Source organism: Haplochromis burtoni, unplaced genomic scaffold (assembly GCF_018398535.1).
Source record: "Haplochromis burtoni strain Fernald_Lab_line unplaced genomic scaffold, NCSU_Asbu1 Contig_242, whole genome shotgun sequence".
Lineage (NCBI taxonomy): Eukaryota > Metazoa > Chordata > Actinopteri > Cichliformes > Cichlidae > Haplochromis > Haplochromis burtoni.
This window is the reverse complement of record NW_024582603.1, coordinates 516052-536037: the sequence shown is the minus strand read 5'-3', so window position 1 is coordinate 536037 and position 19986 is coordinate 516052. Positions and strand designations below refer to the sequence as shown.

General features: G+C 41.2%; 1 protein-coding gene across 5 annotated transcripts in view; it reads right to left on the bottom strand.

The window, feature by feature from the left end:
* mapk8b (mitogen-activated protein kinase 8b) overlaps positions 1-19986 on the bottom strand; it is a 30991-nt gene that overhangs the window by 3318 nt on the left and 7687 nt on the right. For 2 of the 5 annotated variants that reach the window (XM_005938012.3, XM_014338654.2), the window contains exons 2-11: positions 15405-15585; positions 12829-12958; positions 12142-12200; positions 10875-11013; positions 9010-9175; positions 6834-6905; positions 4902-5084; positions 2633-2757; positions 1472-1535; positions 2-79 (exon numbers count right to left, since the gene is read on the bottom strand). In XM_005938012.3, coding sequence (XP_005938074.1) covers positions 2-79; positions 1472-1535; positions 2633-2757; positions 4902-5084; positions 6834-6905; positions 9010-9175; positions 10875-11013; positions 12142-12200; positions 12829-12958; positions 15405-15526 — 1138 coding nt within the window. In that variant the 5' untranslated portion in view covers positions 15527-15585. Of the gene's footprint in view, position 1; positions 80-1471; positions 1536-2632; positions 2758-4901; positions 5085-6788; positions 7777-9009; positions 9176-10874; positions 11014-12141; positions 12201-12828; positions 12959-15404; positions 15586-19986 lie in introns of those variants that run through there. The other 3 variants (XM_005938013.3, XR_006055192.1, XM_042227084.1) reach the window with 3 other exon arrangements.

Below are 19986 nucleotides of genomic sequence, written 5' to 3'. Positions count from 1 at the left end.
CCTATGGACGCCGGCTGTCCCCTGATGACGCCGTTCTTCGTCCTTTCTTCCCAGTCTAGCACTTCTTTATATATCAACTCTGTAACAAACACAATGAAAGCCATTTATTCAGATCACTTTAAAAACTGAAGAAGAAAAAAAGGGTGAAAGACAGTTTTAAGATGAGGTCATGCACAAATGTTTTTCTTCTTTTGGCAAAAAGCTTCAGACTAAAAAATGGTAATAAATGAATGCCCAGTTTACACGGGAACATTTCACTCTAAGGAGACAGAAATGGGACAGTGTGTCTTCAAGCCATCTGTGTGTCACATTTACACTTTCAGGTGTGAACCTCCTGTTGTTATCACTGCTCTGCTAGGACAGGGGAGCTTAAAGATATTCAAAGGAATACTAACATGGAGAAAACGCCTCTTTTACTATTAAAAAAAAAATCTAAAAAAGCTCAAGTATTTCCAAAAACCTGAACCTAAAGTGATGAGCTCACCATTTTGCTCAATCTAAACATGTGACTGGACACAAGAAAAACAGCTACTCAGTTTAGTTTTTACGGCATTTAAAATTAATTTGAATCATAAAACATGCATATTAGTTTAAGGAAAAACTGGTTCAACTTGTTTTGCTTGTTTTTCAGTTTGTTTTGTTTCATAAAAACAGATGTGATTGTATTTAAATGTAAGAGTCGTGCTAGCTAATGCAGCACTTACACTGTACCCACCCATTCATCCTTAAGGCTAAACACCACTAAAATCAAACGTTTGTCATTAAGGACAAATTAGCTAGAGAGAACTGAACCTGTATGCATAAGATGAGCATTTTAACATGGTAGCCTGTGGGTATTTTCTCACCAGTATAAAGCAACTCTAGCATTTAGCACCTCAGCATACGCTTCATTTTCTACCCACAAGGCTTCCAAGCATCATCATCCAGGAATATGTATTTTTGTGAATGAAGCAAACAGGCTTTAAATTTACCATTTTCACATTAAAGGAACAGTTATGTTAATAAAGACCCAGCAGGAAGGTGATGCAGGTTTGCACACCTTAGTATTTGTGACTAAAAACAGATGACGGGGATTGTAAAGTAACCGTGAAGAATGAACTGCACTCATTTTGAAAGCTTTCATTCATTTTGCAGACTTAGACTAAACAAAAACCAAATCTGCATTTATACACCAATGAAAATTAGCTTTTCCCTCTTCTCTATCTTTCTCCCAAGCCGGTAAAGCTCTGATGTTCTGGCCGAGGGGACCAACGGGGGAAATATGCTGCTTTGGACACAGAGTTATTTTCAGCAGAAAATGAGGACTACATTTATGGTTTCTGACAGACTGTGCAGAGGAAAACATGCAACTCCCTTCCAGAACAAAGATTAAATGTCCCACAGGCTGTGAAGCACAAAGCTAGACCAACCTTATGCATCACCCTGTAAACAGCTAAGTACTTATGACAGGAGAGGAGAGGATCCTTCCTACCTTTCCATTCCTCCACTGTGTGCTCCCGCTCATCCAGCTGCTTGTCTGTGATCACCGGTGGTGGCTGGAAAGAAAAACAGAATAATGTGTCTTTTTACCAAATGGTCACACATTCATATCACATCCGCACAAATTATAGACTCAGGCCATAGCTTAAACCTCTCCCTTTTCTAACATTTAACAGAGCAAAGAGAAGATGCTGATGCTGCCTCTTTAAGAGACACAAACGCCGACGCTAGTAGCCTCTGATTTATGAGTGTTACCAAACCAGAGGTCAAATTTACAGAAGTCATTCACATACAGCAGGTGTATGAGGATGTCTCAGACTCAGTGAATCCCGAGTTGAAAAATACTGGCGACTACAAGCGGTATCCCTCAGCCTCCTTTTAGACACACCTATGGTATTACTACATCACCTTCTTCAAGTGTTCACAAGGTTTTCATAAAACCTGACCTCTGACCATGAGGTCAGAGGTCACTGAGACTCAAACCCATCTGACCCATCAGCCACAAGCAAACAAACAAGCTCATGAGTTAGTGCAGTTGTGTATAAATCTACACTTTTCAAGGATGCACCGTCAGCTCTGAGGAATCCACAGGAGGCAGGGGAGAGGAGGAAAAAGCAACAATTCGCCTCATTTCCCAATCTGCCAAAACGCAGTCAAAAATCAATCTGCACTGGCTGAGTCACAGCGTTTCCAAGGAGAGGCTTCACATTTGTCACCATCTCAATTTTAGAGACTGAAGCACAAAGACACAGCTTTACAGTTTGTAGTCTTGAGACAGAAAAGGGAGCTTAAAATGGCATTTGAAAGGTGTTAAACTTTACCTTTTCACTTGTTTTACAGGAAAATTTTCAATGTTCTACAGAGGAAAGCTACATTGCGGCATTCCTGCTAAACTTCAAAAGACCCTTAAATTGAATTTTCCCATCAGCTATTCAATATGAGGGATATATTCCAGCCTAAAGCAAATTATATTACACTTAGAGCGGCTTTGATGTTGCACATTAAGGATTTTTTAAGAGGTCTGAAATGGGTAGAGCTCAGGTGTGATTGCCATAATCAATGAACATAGATGCTATTAGCAGTGATAATCACTTCCATGTGATTATCACTCAAACAGGAATGCAATGAAAATACACGAAACTCAAGTACTTACTGCCTCCACCTCAGTTGGGTCGTACCACACGTTGATATAGGGGTGCTGGAGAGCCTCATCCACCGAGATCCGCTTTGATGCATCTATTACCAGCATCTTTGATAGGAGGTCACGGGCTTGGCTCGCTGAAAGGAAATAATTAAACATAAAAAATATGCAGGAGTGTGCGGCTTGGTTGATGAGATGCATTTCCTGTTGAGATGGGATGTTGGTGCAGGAAACAATGTAGGCAGCAACCGCTTTGAAATGTAAACGAATGAGTATCCATGAGGAAGGGAAAAAATTTATAACATAATTTTCGTGGTACCACTTATAAAGTCCTGTTTTTCCATAAAGGAAAAATTCTGCTTATATTCTGCTCCAAATGTATATTTTCAGACCCATTTTCTTTCCTAATACAGCGTCAAATCACAACAGTCCCTTCAATATTCTTTATATTGTGAGGTCCCTTCAATAGCAGTGAGAAAACCCCAACAATCAGACAACCCCCTATGAGAGAGCAGGTGGTGACAGTGGGAAAGAAAAACTCTCTTTAAAAAGGAAGAAACCTCCAGCAGAACCAGGCTCAGGTAAAGGGAGGCCATCTGCCAAAATTGGTTGGGGGTTCACAGTTGAGATTAATCCCCATTTGTCTTATTCTGTGACCCTAAGTTTGCCTCTATCTGAATCACACTGACCATTCCTTTTTAAGTTAAGGCCTCACTCACATAGAGACTAGTCACACAGAGGTCACTTGTAATCTACTAATCGTGAAGGATTACAGGAGTTTGCTCGTTGTTGCCAACTTGTTTGCAAACATTCACCAACTAGTTGCTAAGCAGCAGTGAAACTGAAGAGTGAGATGCCAATCAGAAACAGAGCACGTTCAGCTTCAGAGTAAAAGCTGTGTCATTGGTTGATTTCAGCAGTAAGACAACTTTTACTTTCAGGGCTAAAATTCTCTGCACCACACTTTTTCAAGTTTCACTACTGCTTGTTGATTGGCTAGCAAGTTTGGGCATCAAACCACGGGCGACTGTGCCAATCTACTAGCAATCAAAGCAATCACAAGGTGGTTTTTGGTGCAGCGTAGTCTTTGTGACCATTTTTACCCAGGGAATGCATATTCTACCCTAAACCTAAACTAACGGAGGTTAATAGGAAGTCATGAACCAATCCTGTATGACTGAGAGAATTAAACTTTCTTGTGACTGGCTACCCCTCCCAAGCAAAAAGTCTGAACGGTACATGGTTAGAGCTCATTTGCTCACTCAGAGGTTTGTACCTGTGATGTCTATTTTAGGGTTTTGACACTGACTCACACAGACCTTAAACTAGAAAAAAAAAAAACTGCACAAAGCCTTTAGAACAAATAAAGCCAGCTTTCAAAACACTGCTCCCCAATGCTATCCAAGATGGGAAACTCACCGAGGTTTTTGCCTTTTCAACAGAGAACATGTATCCACTTTTGTCTCCATTTGAGCCTGTCAAGGACATCCGCCCTGATTATCACACATTGTTTCACATTCTGTATGAAACCTGACAGAGTGAGTCATCACAGCTAATTGATGTTGTTAAAGCAGAGAACTTGAGGGGGGAACACACTGTCATCACATGTTCCTACCTCTGTGAAGTAACAAGGACTGAAAAAGAACGACTTTTTTTTTTGCGACATCTTACAACAGCTCTGTGGCACTCACTGTGAGTGTTCCTGTCACCACCTCTGCATTTACAGAGAAAGACAGGCTTGAGGTGAATTCCTCTTCACAGAAGAAACAACTTTGGTGCTGCCGGCTTCTAGAATAAGTGGTTAAGCAAAGACTGCCGCCGAGCAGTGATCTTGCTTTGGCTTTGCTGCCAGCAGATATTTGTTAGGTTGCAAACCCAAAGCACATGTGGAGGAGAAGTTCATATCTATACGTCCTTGAATGTGTACTCACTGACTACCCACGGACTCATTTGTTACACTTCCAAATGCAACCCCCCCCCAATAAAAAACAATAAAACAATCTCACAAAATTTAATGTAAATATTATGTTGTGAAAAAATAAAATAAAATATAAACAAAAAAAAAAAAATAAAAACCTCTAAAAGGTCACAGATGATAAATTCTACATTAAAAAAAAAGAACAACACAGCTTTACAACAGTGATTTCAAGCAGTAAAACTGAAACACACTGTGGCATAACTAATGACTGCCTCATTGCTCCTACTAACAACCATCCACCAAAACTGTTTCAACACTCATTACCTTCTTATGCTTGAGTAAGAATTTACAAGACACCCCTACCTTTCAGTTTATTGTGCTCAGAGTCTGCAGGAAACAGGACATCAGGGAAGAGCTTCTCGAAGCTGTAGCCAGCATACCGTGGTCGGTTCTCCACATAGGTCCTCACGGACTGGTTGAGCTTCATCAGGAACTCCTGAGATGGCGTCCCCAGCTGCTCGATCACCTTGTTCCACTGGTCAATATCTTTTGGTTATAGTGTTAAGAAAAGCGTACGGCTGGATTGGAAAACAAGAGGCTCCAGTTTGAGAGAAGTTTGAGGAATGTTTGATCTGGTTTGGACATGTTCCCCAAATACTGAGCTGATAAAGAAAGCTCAAACAAAACAAAACAAAAAAAAGAACGAAAGCAAACTACAACCACAAATAGCTACAACACAGCTTTGAAACTAAACAATTTTCGTTTGCACATTATTCCTGTAGAAACCTGCTAGGATGGGCTGAGTGGGATACACACAATCTGAAAAAAATAATACACACACATATATTTCAAACATCTGCACTCTGCATAGCTAGACGTCAAGTGAAGCAATGTGAGGTTCACCTGTAAGACATCCAGATGTTGGAAATACAAGTCACACACATGTAAGGACAGATAACACATTCAGACTGCTTGTTCACATCTTTGTTCATCCTCAAACATGAATGAACAAACAGAAGGAGAAACCTAGCCTTGAGAAAACAAAAAGCTCTGGTTGTTAAGTTCCTAATGCCAAAGTACATTTGCTATGATTGATTTTTTTTTCTTTATCCTTTAGTCTGTTGTTTAGCAGCTTTTGTGAATGTAAATAATTTGCATAAAGACAAATCGAAGCTACCGACTGCTAGCATCCTAGTAGTAAGCTAATGAGGAAGCTAGCCTTTAAGCCATGTTTTCAACCAAACACCCTACACTGCTAAAAAGATCCGATAAAAACAAATCAATTGACAATATCATCCTTGACTTAATTTAAAGAGGATGGCATTGATACAAAGCTACAGAGTGGCCTTTTTTTCCACATAAAAGGTGGAGCTGGCCTTTGGATCTTAAACTAAAACCAATTGGGGAGGGCCTAAAACCAGCATTCTCTCTAGTGTCCAACAGGGGGCGATACTGGTGTTTGCAAAAAGCCTTGTTTGAAAGTTAGTAGTAAAAGTTTGTATTTACCTCGGTAAATACTTTCCTGATCTTATGGGCTCAGTCACTTATTCTGAATAAAACTTTAAGCCCATTATGTGAATTTTTGTTACTTTAAGTGTCAGAAAGCAGGATTGTTTAGGATATTCTAGCAACTGCGCACTGATAGTGAATGTGCAGTTTTACAGTCTGATACATAATACACCTAGATGATGAAATTCTAATGTCGTATTGAAGTTTAAGACTAGGAACTAGTCGGTGATATCATGATCAGCCCATTAATAAAAACCCATAACTACTAAACAAAGGAGCTCTTTAACAATATGTTGTTATATAGGGACCTTTTTGAATCAGGGCATAAAATGCCTGTATTCTTCCCCTCCACTGCTTCACAATTTCTCTAGTGGGATCAAATAGGGTTGTAGTGCATGTTTACTTTCTTGTTATAACCATTTATATTGAACAGGGTCTGATACAGCATAATAGAAGTGCTAACCTTGGTGTAATAAGACTTACTGGGTCACCTAAATAGATTGGAGCCATTATTCTTGTCACCACATAATTAAACTTGTACTTTGCCTGCTGTAAGAAGCCAGCATTTGCCATGAAAGATGGCTACAATTCTTCCAGCTCTGCCACTGCGAGTGATGAATGTCGACCCTGAGCGCAATGTCGTCATCACTCATTAAACAGCAGGTTTGGCAGGTTTTTTTCCCCCCCTTTTGTGTGCAAAGATATGAACAAGATGTCAGACAGAGGATGGGACAACGGCCGTTTGAGGAGGACGGGGGTTTGGATGGAGGTTCAACTTAAGGATACGATCAGTGCCTGGAAACAACACACTACCCCGGACCATTTCAGCCATGATACAGCCAACAGACCAGACATCAACTGAAAAATGAAATGACAACCACCGAATTAGCATGCAGGACTGAAAACCAAATGGAAAACAAAAATGAAAATAAGAACAAGAGGAGAGGGGAAATTATAATCCATAAACACGATGATGTTCGTGCAAGGTGACACATGACGCAAAATGACCTGCATGCATCTGAGAGCACTCTCACACCTGGATCAGTGTTTAACAGGTGTTTGTCTCCATCATAGCTGCAAAAATGTATGTTTACTTCTCCTGCAGACCATGACTTTTAAGATTTATGAGAACTTTGTTTTTTTGCAAAAATGCAATTTAATGATCTCTGTATCCTCACTGCAACTTAAGCTGGAAAGTGTTATCTAATGACGGCAAGAAATCATTTTTTTGTGTTAAATTTTAGATTAAGAGTTTTTCTTTCACATTACAACAAAAGCCATACGCTAAGCAGTTCGAGGATACTGGAGGGCATTTTATGCAGTTCACTTCTCAGCTATGGCAGAGCAAACTATTAATTCTATTTCAGGTCTTTCATGTGACAGTCATGGTGCTCGAAGCAACAGTGTTGCTGCTCGAGTGAGTGAGGAGGGAGTCGAGCCAGTGGATCTGCAGGAAGAGGAGGTGGGCGGCTGCAAGTCAAGATGTCAGGCAAATCCAAGAAACAGAATTTCTATAGCTGCGATGTATTTGATGAGAAAGAAAAATAACAAAAAATAAAAATCAGGAAACAAAAGAAGATCTGAAAAGGTGACTGTTTTGAGGCCATCTTCATTTCACATGAAATGCCAGACACTGCTACAAGCAGCTCAAGGATACAATCCCTTCCTGGAAAAAGGATTTTGTGGCGAACCATTTCTGCCATAATGCAGCCCACAGCCCAAATATCCACTACATATGCGCAGCATCAAAGGAGGGAGAAGAGAATAACCCAAAACAATGAAATAAAATAAGAAAGAAAGATGCAACAAGTCAGCAGGAAAACAAAAAAAAAAGAATCAGGTCAGTGTTTCTGATGAGCATTATGAGACCCTCTAATTGTTTTTTGAGAGGGGACTTGTACTACCTGCACCTGTGCTCTAGGACAATATGTACACTTTAAATCAACAGAATTTTAAAAGTAACAAACAAACAGTGCAGCTCTCCAATTACATTTAGTGTTTTTGCTTCCACCTGACTCTCAGCATGTTATTAGCCAATGAATTCAGTCTTTATTTCCTTACTGGGACAGAACATTATAACAAAACTGTTCCACTCGTGGGCTTCTCTAGACATTTTATGTCCAGTATTACGGTAACCTAATGAGCTGTGCTGGCATTCACCTTACAGTGTCTGCAGCTCAGTGCTGATAATGTCAATGTCTCACACAATCACAGCAGAGAATCTCAGACTTCCCACAACAAGGCCATCTTCTTAAAAGGAAATGCTCATCTAACACAAACCACCGGCACCACAGCTGCACCCAATGCGTCTCCCTAGCTTTTACTGCACTGTTATAGATTTTTATCTATATACAGAACTGAGGTTTTAGTGGTGATAGGTTTTAATCACATATCGCAGTACATCTCTTATGTTTTGTTTCATCTCTGCTAGCTTTGGGCTGCACTAATTCACAGCACAGTCCTCTACTAATCTTTCTGCTCAACTATATGATATTGGTGCTCTGGCATCTAATGGATCAATATGACATATTATACCATACGTCAACTTCTGCGCTTCAGACTGCCTTGCTCAAACTGTGATGTGTTTCAAGCAGGGGTGCACGGTGAAACTGCTGAAGCATGCATTAGTGCCTGTATTCATACTGAGGTTTACTTTTTGGCTTAGCTGAGCTGAGCTCAGGCAACCTGTTAATAAAACATCAAACACATGCTAAAACACTGCTGGGCACCACAGTCCTCAGACAGGAAGTTCCCCACAAAGCACCGATGCCACACATGCCAACTCCCCCCCCTGAGCGTAACCTTTACAGGAAAAGGGAGTGTGTGCCTGTGTGTGGGAGAGAGTGTTTGGGAAGTGATCCTGAAACATCTCAGGGGGTGAGGGCCATGCAGCAGGCCAGGCAGCAGCTCCTCATTAGCCGGTCGCTGTCAAGAAGCCGCTTCATCCACTTCCTGCACTTACCGTTGGCCTGGTAGCCCATTCCCAGGATGACTTCAGGGGCGCGGTAGTAACGCGTCACCACGTAGGGCGTCATGAGGAGACCAGTGGCGGCCGTCCGGGCCAAACCAAAGTCCAGAATCTTCAGTGTGCAGTCGGACTTTACCACGATGTTGCTGGGTTTCAGGTCCTGTTCAAACACAACACCACCGCAAAAGTTACAACCTGCCATAGATTAAACATTTCACAAAAGACAACTAAAACACTTGACTGAAAATCAAACTCGCTTTGCAAGGAGACTTTTTTTGGTGCGGGGACAAATATTCCTAGAAATGTCTATATATGGGAAACACAGTCGCTGGTGTAATGGGGCTCAAATATCAGGGTTTGTTTTCCCTCAGAAGAGGCGATCATTCTCTCCTCTACTAAATGAAAAGCTGATACCCACCGAGAGGATGATGAATCACTGTAACCACAAATTCTTTGTTTTGTTTGGTTACACCATTTCATCCTTATTTATCTGTTCTCTTGAGTTCAGTGTGTTCATTTCCCTGTGTGCTTTTTTTTGGCAATGCTTCCTTACAAGAACTTAGAAAACAGCCCATCTGCTCAAGGGTGTCTCCTCTCTTCTGAAGCTAACCCGACAGAATCGAGAGGAACTATAAGCAATCCTGCGATAAAGACTCATTGCCTATGGCTATAACCTGGCCATATGCCAGGTGATTTATTGCAATAATTTCCCCCTTTCAATCTTATTTACATGCAGGCTAATCTGATAACATCTTAATGAGCCTCGTCTGGTTTTGAGAAGAGAATAAACAGACTACACCTGAAGGGTACTCACTGCCAAACGCTAATTTCAGGAAATCTTTAATGCGCTACAGCTGAAAATCCTCCTGATAATAATTATCATCACTTGTTAATCATAAGAACATCAGACTGGAGGGCTAAACCACAGTCAGTCATACTGCCACCTCCATAGGTAGCTTCTGAGCAGCTGAAACAGACCAGAGAGCTCTCATCACTGAGACAATGCCCCCAAAAAACGAGAGCACGATCTCTGGCGATCCGTGACTCACGTTGCATCTGTTCACCTGATGAAAGCTTCGCGTGCCAAGCTGTGCCAGTGTGAGCGAGGCTGGTTAGCTCCGCCTGCGGCTCAATTAGTTCTGGCTGGCAGAGCAAGAGGAGCTCTGCTAATCTACTGGAGCACATCTCTCTGAGGGTGATTGACAGGAGGCTGCCAGTCACTCTGTGTAAGTGTGTCCATATGAAAAACCTATTCATACAGCTGTTGATGCCTCAGGATGTGTACTGTCATTCTGTGTGTGATGTTTCAAGGTAACGACCAGTATACAGTGTGTGTCTCCACTGCAACCTGTAAATGTGTGATTGTGTTATCTGGTGCTTTCATGTTAGAAACGTCAGTAAATGTAAATGCAATGAGATCCAGTCAACTGCAGCTTTAAAAGAGCGCCTTGACATTTTAGCAGGCAAACTTGTCCTGTGGACGGGCTGGAAGGTTCCACTTTTATGTCTGCACACTAAAGAAGCTGCAAGAACCCATAAAGCTTAGCCCACAAGCATGCCATCTATAGTGTATATCATGGCAGGAATTTAAACTACATCACATTTTACTTAGAGATGATTTAAGCATTGGTTTGCACAACTGGTCAGCAAAAACGTACCACCGTCACTGCCTTCCTCCAACCACCCTACTGTGTTTTCACTACTACACTTCGATATCTTTCAGTAGTCTCATATTTTTCCTTTGATGTGAAACTTTAAATTCATAAAAACATGGACTTAACTCAGTGTAAGCTTCAGCTTGCAACTGCTCCCAGTCACATCTGTACAGCTGCATATATGGCCCCCCTGGTATGGCTTACCCTGTGTATGATCCCTGCGGCGTGCAGATGTTTGATTCCACATAACATCTGGTAGAGCAGGTACGACAGCCTCTCGTGGTCCAGCTCCATCTGAATCACCTGACAGAGGTTGGCATCCATCAGTTCCATTACTAGATACCTGCAAGGAAAGAGGTTCAAATAAGCACACAAGCAGAGACAAACAAACACAGGGTTTTTTATGTTTGTTTCAGTGGGTGTATTACAGTGTATAGATGCAGCATGTGCACGTGCCTGACTCTGTATTACGTTTCCTACATGCCAATAGAATATGAAGCTACATTAAAGTGTGAGATTCTCTCACCCAATCAGCTTTAATTTGCCTGGCATTTTGGAAGTGACAGTACGGTATCTCCTCCAAACAGTGATGATGTTATCACAGTTGTCAGCTGTTACATCATCAGTCACTACATGGAGTAAGAAACCTCTGACAGATTTTTTTTCCCCCGTTACAACAACAACAAAAAACAAAGCAACATCTTTGTGTGAGAACGATCATTTACAAAGCAGAACTTGTGCTTGCAAACAGCTTATAAAATACTGAAACTGGCTACAATGCATTACCAATAGTATGGGTACACATATGTATGTGCCGGTATACATTCAAGTAAACAAACACCAAAGCAAATGCAGTGTTCATCCTCCAACTCTGCGATGGCCCCGCTACCCTCTGGCTACGATTTGTCCAGTTTCCTTTTTAGCTCCAATCAGGCAAACACAGCAGAGTAGACACAAACACACACACACACACACACACATATCTATGTGTATACACACTCTGGGCTTCAAAAGGATGGCATTAATCATGTTCGTTCCCATCATACTGTTGGTAACCATCACTTCCCCCACATCCCAGCATTCCCCTCTGATTTTACAGCTACTTACACGGACATCTTGTCGACTTCGAAACACATCCAGGGCAACTAAAGTGCATGCATACATGGCACATATATATAGTATAGCTACAGCTCTTGACAGGTGAGTGTCAGGCTGGTGACAGATTGTGGCCAATCAGCCTGAAAACTGGTTCATTCCTGTCACCAGCTGATTCAGTCTGTGCTTTTCTAATATTCACCATGAAATGTGCACACCTGACATCCCACTGACTATAAAGCATCATTTCCCTGAAGTATTTAACGTGAGGCACAACAAGAGATCCGGCTAAGCCCCCAAAAAGATCATCTAAGCCCCCGGCGTTCTGCATCCTGTATTGATTTGAGCAGCTGCGATTTGACTCGCTGATACTCACACATCTTGGAATTCCTCCAGTGTCTTCTGTGGTGTGAATACATTTAACAGCCCGATAATCTGCAACAACAACAACAACAACAAAAAAAGTGTAATTGCTGGAGTTGTTTTGTATATTTGACAACATCTTCACATCCACATCCCTGGACACGAAGGCCAACTCTTAATTTGAAAAGTTAAACGAGGAAGCGTTAGCATTAATTATGAATAACAGCAGGATAGTTTCCTCATTCACACCTCCGAGGCAGCAGCACCGAGAAGTTTGTGGTCATTCAAAACACTATTTTTTATGGTTCGTTTCCATGTGTGGCGCTCAGCAGGTTCTGCTTTAAAACCAACATATTGTGCAGTTCTTTTTGCTTCCCTGCTGACTCATACTTTACACAACTCTGAATATAGTGACTCTAAAGATCAATACTTAAATCATTTTAATGGACAGGAATGAGAATAGCATTTAAATGCATCCTGCTAACACTTTTCAAAGCTAATTGTCCCCTTTAATTTCTACTGTACATTCTCTGCTCCTGCTTAAATTATACTTCTATTCAATGCTCAGGTTCATCTACATGAAATGCACCTACACTATACAGTCAAAAGGTAAGGCTATCCTCTAACGTCTAAAGAATTAGACCAAAACATTCAAACCATGCAAAAAGAAACAAAAATGCCATTAAATTCTGGCTCTTACATTCTTGTGGTTGACACATTTCATTAGCACCAGTTCCCTGTAGGCCCGTTTTGCATGAGTTTGATTCTGAAAGGGTCGGCTCAACTTCTTGATGGCAACGTTCCTCTCCAAGTTGTGGTCGTACGCCGAACTGGGGTGAAGGAGCACAGGAGAAATTCAGTCAGCAATAATGGATGTCAAAAATTGTTCTTTGTTTTTGTTGTTTTTCCCTGACGGCCAAAGGAATATGAAGATTTTGCCTTTTTCAGCTTTATTTATTAGGGACAGTAGAGACTGACAGGAAAGGAAGAGCAGAGGAAGAGAGAAATAGAGCCACTGAACTAAAGTGAGCCAAGTCTGTTGCTAATATTTTGCCCATAATATACACCTAAGGGGGAGCTATACTGAATGTGGCAGTCTCTAAAAAGTTATCCCTTGTGTTGCACTTAAGTCCAAAAATCTGTAGTTCTGCAAACTGCCATAAAGCCCAATGACCCCTGGGTTAAATGACCAGCTTTACAACAGAAACAAACATGTTTACATCCCATTACCAAAAACTGATTTCCCCGGTCATGAAAGCCATACACGAACTACATTTTGATATAAATCATCAAATAAGGTTTTGATGTTGTGTATGCTTAAAGGTTACAGAAAGCTACAGCTTCACAGCCAGTAACAGAACCACTCGACCTGAAGTCTTGACCACGTTTGCGGCGCCTTTTGAAGCATTTTTAATATAATCATTTGACAAATAGCATGCCTTGCTCGGTTTTAAACCTGACCAAATATACCATATGTGGTTTGAGAGAATTTTAGAAATCCATCTAATAGAACATATAACACGCTCCCCGAGGCCTCAGAAAGAGAGAGGGAGACCTATTTTTTACACTATTTGAAAAAACAAGCTTAGTTGTTTTTCATTTCTGCAACTAAAATATTAAATCTTTACACCCGTACGGTTTCCTTTTAAATAAAAGAAACAAATTTAGTTGGTAATAACTGATAAACTGAGGATCGGAAATTTCTATGCAGAATGAGTCAGCAAACTTTGTCTATTGAGCAATACATTCGGACAGCCCATAATGTCTCCTCCTACTTTAAACTTAGGTTGGTTACTCTATCTGTTAAAAACAAAACAAAAACAGCATCGCTGCCAATGAGCTTAGGTTTATAATTGGCTGGATAAAGCACCACGTAGACCCAAATTCTTTTCTTGTCAATGCCGGCCATAAGTGATGTTTCATATGCAGAGATGTACATTAGTAATGCCAAGTATGCTTTACACTGTCAGAGGAACTTTAGTTATAACTGTAGAAAATGCACGAACATGTTTAGTCCTGCTGTGCTGCTCTGTTTTATACCGCTAAAATGTCAGCAAATGCTCTTAAATGTCACGTTAAAGAGCTCCACTGTGCAGCTGTCATAGAAATAAAATGAATAGTCAAACAAGTGTACAAACAAACACATTTACAATTGTTTTATGCAGTAATATTTTTATAATCTTCATATGAGCGGATTCTCTTGTAGGTGGAACTCAACTGTGTCATTTTGTGAGGACTAGAGTCAGATGGTGCAGAAATGTGAGTGTGCAGAATGCCTGAAGCAGAACGTGCATGTTAAAAAGGGCTCTGTGTTGTAATTGCTTTGTAGTCCACCCCTCATGTGAGTGGGTCTGTATGCCTGAATTGATGATATTAGGAATATCCCCTCTCCCTGACATAACAGACAAGAAACTGAGCATTTACAGCAGTGTCAAGCCTGAGCTTTTGGTTCTTAGGGATTACTTGTACATACCTGACTTTATTACTTTAAACAAAACTTTGATCACGTGTGTACGACCTCACGGCGTCGTAACATTACAGATGGGACAGAAAATAAAGAAACGTTTAACAGGCCCACTATTAATCCTTTTCCAGCACTAAGCACTGCAGTTGTTGAGATTTTGTAGCCAGCAAGTTCTTACATGACAAGCTAAAGTCTTAGCTGACACTCTTAACTGTGTTGTGCATCAGTTTTCTGGTATTCCTACCTGGTATGAGGAAGAGAGAAGGTTAATGACAGCAAAGACGTTAGATGAGTTCGTCAAGCTCATCTTATGTTACAAGTTGAAATGGATTCATTCTGACAGCTCATGTGATTTTGATGGGCCAATCAATCAACCACTTGACGCATAAGCAAAAAAAAAAAAAAAATTCATGGCTCATTGCAAATATGAAGGAATACCAAAAAAAAAAAAAAAAAAACCCTAGAAAATTTTAGAAACCAATTGTGGTGTGGATCAGTTCACTCCAACACCTAACCCTCTCACATCAACAAAACTTCACAGGAAAGATAACACCACACGGTGCTGTCAACAAATAGAATATTATGCATCAATTTTCTGTGTTGTATGCAACTTATGCTGCTCTTTTTACATCTGTTCTTATCAACTTTCATCAACGGCAGCCGGCAAAGTCCAAGGTGTGCTTTTCAAGCTTTCATCAAATGTTAGACAGGTTTTGGTGGTGAAGTTAAATCTAACTTTTCGCTGAGTAAAGAAGTGACCAATCTGCAAGTGAAGGTTGTCATCTGGGTCAGCAGAAAGTAAATATACTCACCAAACAATTCCCTGTGCTCCGGATCCAATGGGTCTTAGGTTCTGGTAGCGCTTTAAAACTGTAAAAGTTGAATCGCCCACATCTATACTGTAGTACTCCCTTTCACGCTTGTTTCGGTTCATGGTGAAGTCTTGGACAAAATCGGTGACTGGGCATCCAAATGGAGCTCGCCTCTCAAGACCTGCAAAGTATTAACAGGAGATCAGACTATAGAGATTTCTAGAACACGTTTCAATCAAGAAACACTATAGCTGTGTGTTACAGCACACCCTCTTTATGTTTAAAGCCCAGTGTAAAATCAGTGAGCCATAAACAGTTGTCCCCAGGCAAAGTATACGAACAGGTCCTACCAGCATCCAAGTTGCCGTTTGTTATCTCTGCCAATAACTATTTTTCCACCGTCCTTTTTTGGCATATTTACAATTTGTGCATAAAAATGTGAATGACAAAGCAGAAAAGTGTTGAAAATGCATCTCCGTGTGTCTGTAAATGCTACAATTGACAGACTAAGCAGATAAATCATCGAGTAAATGATACACACTGTACTGTGCTGAGACTGGAGGAACAAATCTATCAGATCTGAGCAAAGACCACCCTCACTGACTCATTACATCAAACAAAACAGAAAAGCTACATTTTCAACAGTGTTTTTCTCAAGGCTTTCCTGTTCAGGAAATGCAAGTAAACAAGTTCTAAAAACTGGAGTTTCTTCAGTCACCATGTGGGACTAGTTCCAAAAGTCCATACCCCCAGATCAACTGCACAGCACATAAACAAATAGATTTGGCTTTAAAGGCACAGCGACAGTCTGCTCTTAAGTTTCTCTGGCGCTCAAAATTACACAGGTTACTAACCAAGCTAGGTAGCAGGAACGTATATTAGTTGATCACTCCTCTGTGGTACCCTTTCTTCCAGTTGACAGTCACATAATCCTCTTTTTCAGTAGTACCTACTCTGATCGACTCGGCACGGTTCGCCACGGTTTTCAGTATTTTCCCATAAGGTCATGGTACCTGGTATCAGGTACTTTTTTAGTACCTGCTCGACCCGGATGCCAAGCGATCCGTGCAGGTACTAAAATGTGACGTCGCCACACCGCAGTAGCATCACTGAATGAGTCATGAGAGTGTCTCGTTCACAAAAATTGAAGCCACCGAACCCCCCCCAAAAAGAAACAAAACAAAATGGCTGTGTTCCCCGCGTCTCACAAAAAGCCACATGTCCACCTTTGTTGTAGCGTTCATGTCGCAAATTAATTACATCGCTGGATGCCCAGACGTGTTGCTATGATGACAAGCATGCACACTGGGTTGTGAACCAGTCGATCCGAGTCCGAGTAAGTATTAATGGAAAAGGGGCAATACTGTTTTGAAAGAAATAAAAAAAAACAAAGGTTCAAAACTAATGAGTGATGTGACAGTGGCTAGGTCCATCTTTTATCTACAGTTTATAGTTTTCTTATAGAAAAGAACACTGCACAGAATTTAAAACGGATATTTGAAGAATTTCTGTTGAAGCACTCAGGAAAGTATTTCCATACACTATCCCACAATACAGGCCGTCTGACACAGTTTATTATCTCACAATGGCTACTAGTTAATTCAATCAAACAAGCCAGGAGGAAGCAGTTATCTTATCGGTTACATTTAATCAAATGTTCACAGTGTTACCATTATGTATGACCCTTTCATAATGAATATTTAGGATCATTATCTGTACCAAACAAAATCAGATTTATTTCTTGAAAATAATTGACTTGTAGTGATCAGGTCTACGACAAAACATAATGGTACAAATCCTGTCTTGCTTTCTTCCGCTTCTTCCCCCCCCATTCAAACCCGGAAGAACTCATTAATCTCAGAAATATCAAACCAGCCGTGTCTTGAATCCTAAAGGAAGCTTCATCAACTGTAATGACAACTAAGCCTCTGCAATCCAACTTATAGCCCAGAGGACCTGCGCACACATATATAAATTCCAAAGGTCAGGGCGACGGGAGCAGTGATCAAGGCACAGAGGAAGAAGGAAGCCGGGTTTCGTGCAGGAGATGAAGATGACAAATCATTAGTGGAATTTGGAGCATTGTGCTGAGGAGGTTGGCTGTGTAGTGATAGCTGTACGTTCCACGGGTCATTCCCTGAACTGGATTTCTCCAGCTACTGCAGGCAGACCACACCCCACCCTCTTCCTTTTTAGTATCAGTCAGCCCACCAACCTCCTCTACTCGGTTTGATACACAGAAATTAAGAACTTATTATCTAGGATAGCTTTCAAAGAAATATGACTATTAACAAAATCCTATTAAACAAAGCACTCTGTTAGTAAGAGTAGTACAACAACAAATACCGTTTTGGTATGGAAGATATTATTTGGGAAAAAACACCTTTATAACAGCAGTGGAGTCATCTTAAATTCTGTGATTACTTACTAAGATTAATCTAGAAAGCAAGTGACCGATACCAGTGCCAGCTTTTAAACCTGGGGGTAGTGTGCCTGTGTTGCTCTATCCTTTCACTGCTGAAGCATTAGTTAGTGGTGGGGTCTCTCTCTTGGAATTGAATCATTCTGTTCCAGTCAATTTGAAAAATGGCAGCAGAGGCATAAGTAGCAGAAACAGCAGTACCAAACAGATGTGGTATGGCTGTGATGACTCGATATGTAGTATATCTAAGAAGGTGTGTATGAGGATACAGCACAGTCTAGGATTTCAGAAGGGTCAAGTACCTATGGCACATTTAATGCATAAGTATAAAACCCAGAACAGTCAAACAAACAGTGATTACTGCTGCTGCCCCTCCACGTGACCAACACAGGTGCATTTCAAAGAACAGAAGAAAACACAGCCAACTGCTGAGGGCTAGAACATTCAGCTTTATCTCATTTTCTTCACTTTTGCTTCAACGCTGCTTTGAAGGACTGAAGTCAAGAACACCTCAGTTAAACCTGAGTCACATCTGAGACGCAGTGCAGAAAGGAACTGAGTCACTGCGCTTGCCCAATAGTGACGGGTGTGAAAGCACCCAATACGTACTGAGATTGGATCTGTTAGACCACATTCTGAAGTGGTCTACGTCACACAGGGTCACATTCTTTTTGCTGCGTTTCTTCAAACGCGGCGGTAGTCACGTCAAATAATGTGCCTCCTGCCACATTTTTAAAAATACACTATTTGTTTTGCTTATAGCTGTTGGCTCTAATTCCAAGTATCAAAAATGAGATGCGCGTCTGTTTGAAGACGTATCTTTTGAGTATTAATTAAAACTAGCAAACCCGAATTACAAGAAACCAACAGATTCATTCAGAAATGGATGTTTATACTGGCTCACATGCCACCTTGCTCTAAACACAGCTCTGCCTGCGCTGCTTGTGTTTTGTCTTTTCTGCTTCTCCTCATCTGTGCCCTCTCCTCTCCTGCTGCATTATTCTCTTTGACTCTGATCAGAACATCTCTCTTCCCCATTGCAGAACCTTGTCAAAATTCGGCATCCAAGCCGGACGGAGAAGAGGTACAGGGATGAATACAGAGCACAACTTACAACAACCCTGAATACAAGCAAGAAGTGTGCTGCTGGATGTTTAACAAAAAGACACACAGTGTATACAACAAAGGGTACACAACAAAACAGCAGGAGAAACAATAATAAATGTGCTAGCTGCTAAATTCAATAACAGTCTTCATGCATTTTTAATCAGAGTTTACCTACACAGGCTCTCTGGATTGGCATTTCAGCTGAAGGAAAATGCAACATTTTGCTGTGTTAATGTGACGTAATAGTATCCAACTGTGCACTCAATGTCCCTCATACATTAAACCTGCAGCCATCCTTCCCTTAAACTCCAACCAGCTCTTCTACGGTGCTTCAACCGACACTAGTCTGAGCCTTACAGCCCTTATGGTGCCTTTCCAATGTGCAAGCTGATTCCACAGGCGCTAATGCAGCCCATACCATCAGTGATGCAGGCGTTTGAATTGAGTGCAGATAAGAAGCCCAATGGTCCCTGTCTTTTTCAGTCCACAGACTAAACCAAATGAAACCAAACGCACCTTTTAACTCGTGTGTCTTTGAACCACACAGTCAGATTGTTTTGGTTATTCTTGTGTTTAGGATCTCTCTCTTTGCACTGGTCTCTTTGGCTCAACTACATGCTGGATTGGGTTCATAACCCTCTTTGGCTCTCGGAAGAGGTGGACGCATCTTTCTCCCTCTCCCTCCCTTATCTTCCCTGCTGCTGCTTCTATGTGTTTGTCTAGTCTCGTCTAACTCTAACCCTCAAAGGTTTCCCAGTCTTGTTCTCTAAAACCTAAAGAATTATGGATTTGATCAACTGCTCCTGTAATGGAATTGACACCCTGCTAGGCTTGGGAGAGCCCGATTGTCCTGTGGAGACGTTTGCTGCCGGATACTCGATGGTCGGTTGCGTCGTGTGTCTGGCGACACTCTCGATGGAGGACAATGAACGACATCTACCAATTTGGAACCACGATAACAGAGTTCGGGCTGATTGGAGCTGGCTTATCGAAGAACAAGAAGCGGCTACAGGTGTTCAAAATCCCATAAGTCTGGCAGACATGATAGACGAT